The sequence below is a fragment of the Etheostoma spectabile genome, chromosome 14 (assembly GCF_008692095.1).
Source record: "Etheostoma spectabile isolate EspeVRDwgs_2016 chromosome 14, UIUC_Espe_1.0, whole genome shotgun sequence".
Classification (NCBI taxonomy): Eukaryota; Metazoa; Chordata; class Actinopteri; order Perciformes; family Percidae; genus Etheostoma; species Etheostoma spectabile.
Genome location: NC_045746.1, coordinates 23,100,693 through 23,104,915, shown reverse-complemented (window position 1 = coordinate 23,104,915; position 4,223 = coordinate 23,100,693). Strand labels below are relative to the sequence as shown.

Genomic DNA, 4,223 nt, shown 5'->3' with positions numbered 1-4,223 from the left:
CCCTTACCCCTTGGTTTCAAGGGCCAAGGGGTAGGGGTAAGGGGCAAGGGGTAGAGGTAAGACAGAGAAATGGGATTTAGCCTTACACCTTCCCCCCTCCTGATCTATTTCATAATCTCTTAAATTATTTGTGATGTTAAGCTGAAGGATGAATGATCTCTGCACCAGCTTACAAGGTTAGACACCTGCATGTCAGAGGTGCACTGACCTGCAGCCGTCCGTCCAGTGTCCTCTGGATGGTGACACACTTGCTGGGATGGACACCATTGGTGGTGATGGCAGTGATGAGCGAGTCCAGCTCGTCCTTTTTCTCCTTCAGCTTTTTCACCAGGCTCTCGATGGCCCGTTTGGCGAAGCCCTCGTTCTCTCCGCCCTGCCGGTGGCACATTAAGCTGTGGACGATGCTGAGGCAGGCGTCATTGCTGCTCGGAGGGTTCACTGACATGATGCTGTTGCCACAAAACACAAGAGGAAAGACTGTTATGCTTAAAGGTCCAATATGTAATATATTGAGTGTAACAATCAGATACTAAGGAAACATGCTAAGTTGAAATACTACTCTTTTCTGACAACAATGCTAATGCCATTATTTTCACCTTTTGAAATTTCCATTCTGCAAAGGAATTTCTGTTAGTGTTTTGGCCTGTGTGTTGTTATCAACTCCTCAGTTTGACAGCCAGACCGGGGGCCTGTTGCACGAAACTAGGATAAGGGATTAAGCCGGGATATTCAAGTTATCCTGGATGAATTTAGCTTGGACCCAGTTGCACGAAACCGATTGAATTAAGCCCAGCCAGTTACCATGGAGATTTATTCTTTGCGGCTAGCCTGTTCCAGAGCAGGTAACAGCCGGTCAAGATTAATCCTGGAGTCTCATGTGTCAAATCAGCTGCTGTCTGATCCGAAATAAACGTGTTTAACAGTATTGCGTGTCTTCTGCACGTGTTCTGCTTATTTTTATTAACATATTAGCCTACTTGTCAGTTTTGTTTTTGGAGTGATTTAAACCCTACACAGTTGTTTAGATGTTAGAAATGGTTGCACTGGCACCTGTGGGAGGGGGACTTTTCCCGGTGGGACGGTAGTGTGTCGAGGCTGCCTGGCGTGCGGCCGCTGCCCGGTGGCCGGTGGCTGCGGCCGGTGCCTGGTGCCCGGTGGCCGGTGGCTATTGCCTGCCAGCAGACTTGCGAGTCGCGTCAGTGTCCACTCTCTCTGTAAAAGTAGAGATGAGCAGCGCAGCAGCGTCCGTGTTCTCAGCTTCAGGTTTCTACAGGACGCTCCGGAGATTAAGTGTAACGATATTAATGTAGCGATATTCCAGATGATAATAATGGCAGACTGGTCAGAGACCTATACATTCATGATTTCATTTTCTTGTTGCTTGTCCTTCTCTAATAAAGGGTAGTTTGTGTTACTCCTTAATAAGTGGGCCTATTGTTTTTTGTTATAGCTTACATTAGTTTATAACCTTCTCAATTAGTCTCACATCACCGGACTAATAACGTGGTCTATATACAGCACGTATGTAGTGTAGTTTACATTCATCTCACCGGGAACACCACAATGCTTCTTAATCTTTTTATTTTGGTGCGGTCACTTATAGAAGAATAAAAAAACATGAATATTGTTTTACATAATATGTTCACAGCGTGTATTGAAGTAATTTACTTTTTTTTCTAGTTGTTGTCCCTTTCTGATTGTTCTGTATGAACATTAATTGTACAAAGAATTAGATATAGATTATAGAGATTTGTGCATGGTTGTAAAACATGTTCTCACGTTGTGAATAAGGGTTTGAAATTAAGCCTAAAGTCCGTAGGGTCCATTTCCCGAGGAACATTAGTTCCCTCTGCTCACTTTTGAGGCAAAGTAGATATTTTTAAACCCCCACACATTCAGTCGGGTCCGCTATGTCGGGCTTTTTCTCTCCGTTTGATAAGAGCCGTATTTCCCTTTTTGCATATTCTTCCCCTCCTCGTTATTTTCCATTAGAAGAGGCTGCTCATTGGGTGAAACATTTGGCGCATGCGTCTTCTCATCTCTGCATCAGTAAATCTGTGATCGATACCGTGGTCTATTTGAGAAAGCCGTGAACGTGCACTTATCCTGGCTATCTACACCTGGCTTGACATAGCTCCACCTGTTCATCCTGGCTCGGCAAACGTGCAACCGATTAAGCCGGGATGAGCAGGTCACACTAAGTCAAGCTGCGCTTTTTCACTTATCCTGGATATCTTTATTCTACTTTCGTGCAACAGGCCCCGGGTTGCCAGATTTACCTGTAAAAACGTAAACCCAGTCCACTACAGCTATAAGTTTAGTAACCCCATGAAAGCAGCAAACACACAAACGGAATCAACAGAGATAGATTCTACAAACCTAAAAAAGCCGAGCGTGTTTCTAACAGTTGCATGACCAGATAAGTTAAAAACCCCAGGTAAATACTGGCGATGTATTTGAAAGATGGAGACAGCTTAGAGCCCAAATGAACGCCAAGTTGGCTAAATTCCTCCTGAACAGGTAAGCATTAGCTTCAGGTTAATTTATCACGGCTACTAGGTACGGCCATTTTATGTCATTTCAACATGTGTGATGACTCACATTGAATAATATAGCTACCCTAGTTGGTTACTCACAAAACAAATTGAGAAACAGCCAGTAAAGGGATCCTGACTGGTCCTGACTAACGCCGCCATGCTAGCTCTGCTAATGTTACTGGAAGACCAGGCAAGCGGTTCACGACTGTTTACAACGTGTAGCCTGTTCACCCGGGGGGGGTGTAATTTGGGAAGAGAGGACCATAAGTTAGCAGTGTGTTTAGCGATTATTGTTGTAATTCTCAGCCAATAAAGTGTGTTCAGTTGGGTGGACAAGACGGCAAAGTAGTGTTATTTCAGCCGTTCCTACTGTAATCCTAAACCTAGAAAGTGTGTCTGTCCGTCAGGTGGAGAGGATGGCGAGATTGTTGTGTTTTTTGCGGTTATTATCGTAATTCTAAACCGAAAACGTCTGTCAGTTAGTTGGCTACAGAGCTCCACGTGAGTACAGGCTTTTATGACTGTCAACATAGCCAGCATCTAACGTTAGCTCCTCCACTGTGCTGTAGAGTAATGTCTGGCTATGTGAGACAAGCCTATAGCAACATTGTTGTGGATGCTCCTTCAGTGCACTTTGGAGGAGGGTCTGGCAAAGAGACCATGGATGCTGCGGTCTCAGCCTGGCAACCTCCGTGAAATTTGAGTCTGGGGAGAAGGGAGCGGGGGAGACGACTCTCTCCAGTATTTTGAATTAACTATTTTAAACACTAACTGTCAGTATTACATATTGCACCTTTAATGAACACATATTATCCGCTCTGGCCAAATTGCACTGTGCCCTAGATACTCTAGTATCAGGGATAGATTCTAAACAGCCTTCTCTAAATTTAAATCTAATTTTCTGGTGATGGAAAATATATATCGGGAAGATTTCCACTATATGCATTTGTGGATCAGGACTAGCGGGTGTCCCAGGCATTTGCAAGGCAGGAATGTCCCCAGTCTGAATATAGTTATCTAGCCTTACACAAATGTTGTTAGCAAATCAAAACTGACAACATTACTGTATGAAAGAAATTTAGGTTGACTTAGGTTGTGCTACACTGCTTAGAAAAAATAATCCGGAAAAAGTTGTCACTCAACTGGCGATGTGCCTAGACTAAAGTGTGTGAATGAAAGATTAAGTTGTTAAATTTGAATAATGGTGCAGAAGCAGGGAGGAGAAGAGGTCTACTGTCTTTTTATAAAGCTTTACGGTATAGCACATTATTCTATTAGTTTATTTTGTAATGTGTAGATATGTAGATCTTTTAAAAGACAAGAAAGAATATTCAAATGTCAGTTATGGCCAATTTTGACAGCCCTATGTGTATTGGATTGATCAAATGAGAAGCACCCTGTGTTATGGCTTGGGTGTTTTGTCTTGTCTTATTGTGGTAGTCTGTTTTCCTGTCTTAATTTCTGAGCTTGGTTTTCTGTCTTGTCTTGTAATTATGTTATTTTTGGTCTTGTCTTGTGTTTTGTTTCCTGTTTTATTGTGATAGTCTTGTTTTCTGTGTCGTCGTGTTTAGTCTTACTTCCTGCCTTAGTTTTCCCGCCTTGTGATTGTGTCTTTCACCTGTTTCCCGGCCCTTGTGTCACCTGCCTCTTGATACCTCGTTACCCTCTGTATTTAGTCTTTGTGTT

The 4,223-nt window shown here is 43.1% G+C and overlaps 1 protein-coding gene across 5 annotated transcripts in view; it reads right to left on the bottom strand.

The window, feature by feature from the left end:
• smad10a (SMAD family member 10a) overlaps nucleotides 1–4,223 on the bottom strand; it is a 39,038-nt gene that overhangs the window by 18,090 nt on the left and 16,725 nt on the right. For 3 of the 5 annotated variants that reach the window (XM_032536289.1, XM_032536292.1, XM_032536291.1), the window contains exon 3: nucleotides 209–452. In XM_032536289.1, coding sequence (XP_032392180.1) covers nucleotides 209–452 — 244 coding nt within the window. The remainder of the gene's footprint in view (nucleotides 1–208; nucleotides 453–4,223) is intronic. The other 2 variants (XM_032536290.1, XM_032536293.1) reach the window with 1 other exon arrangement.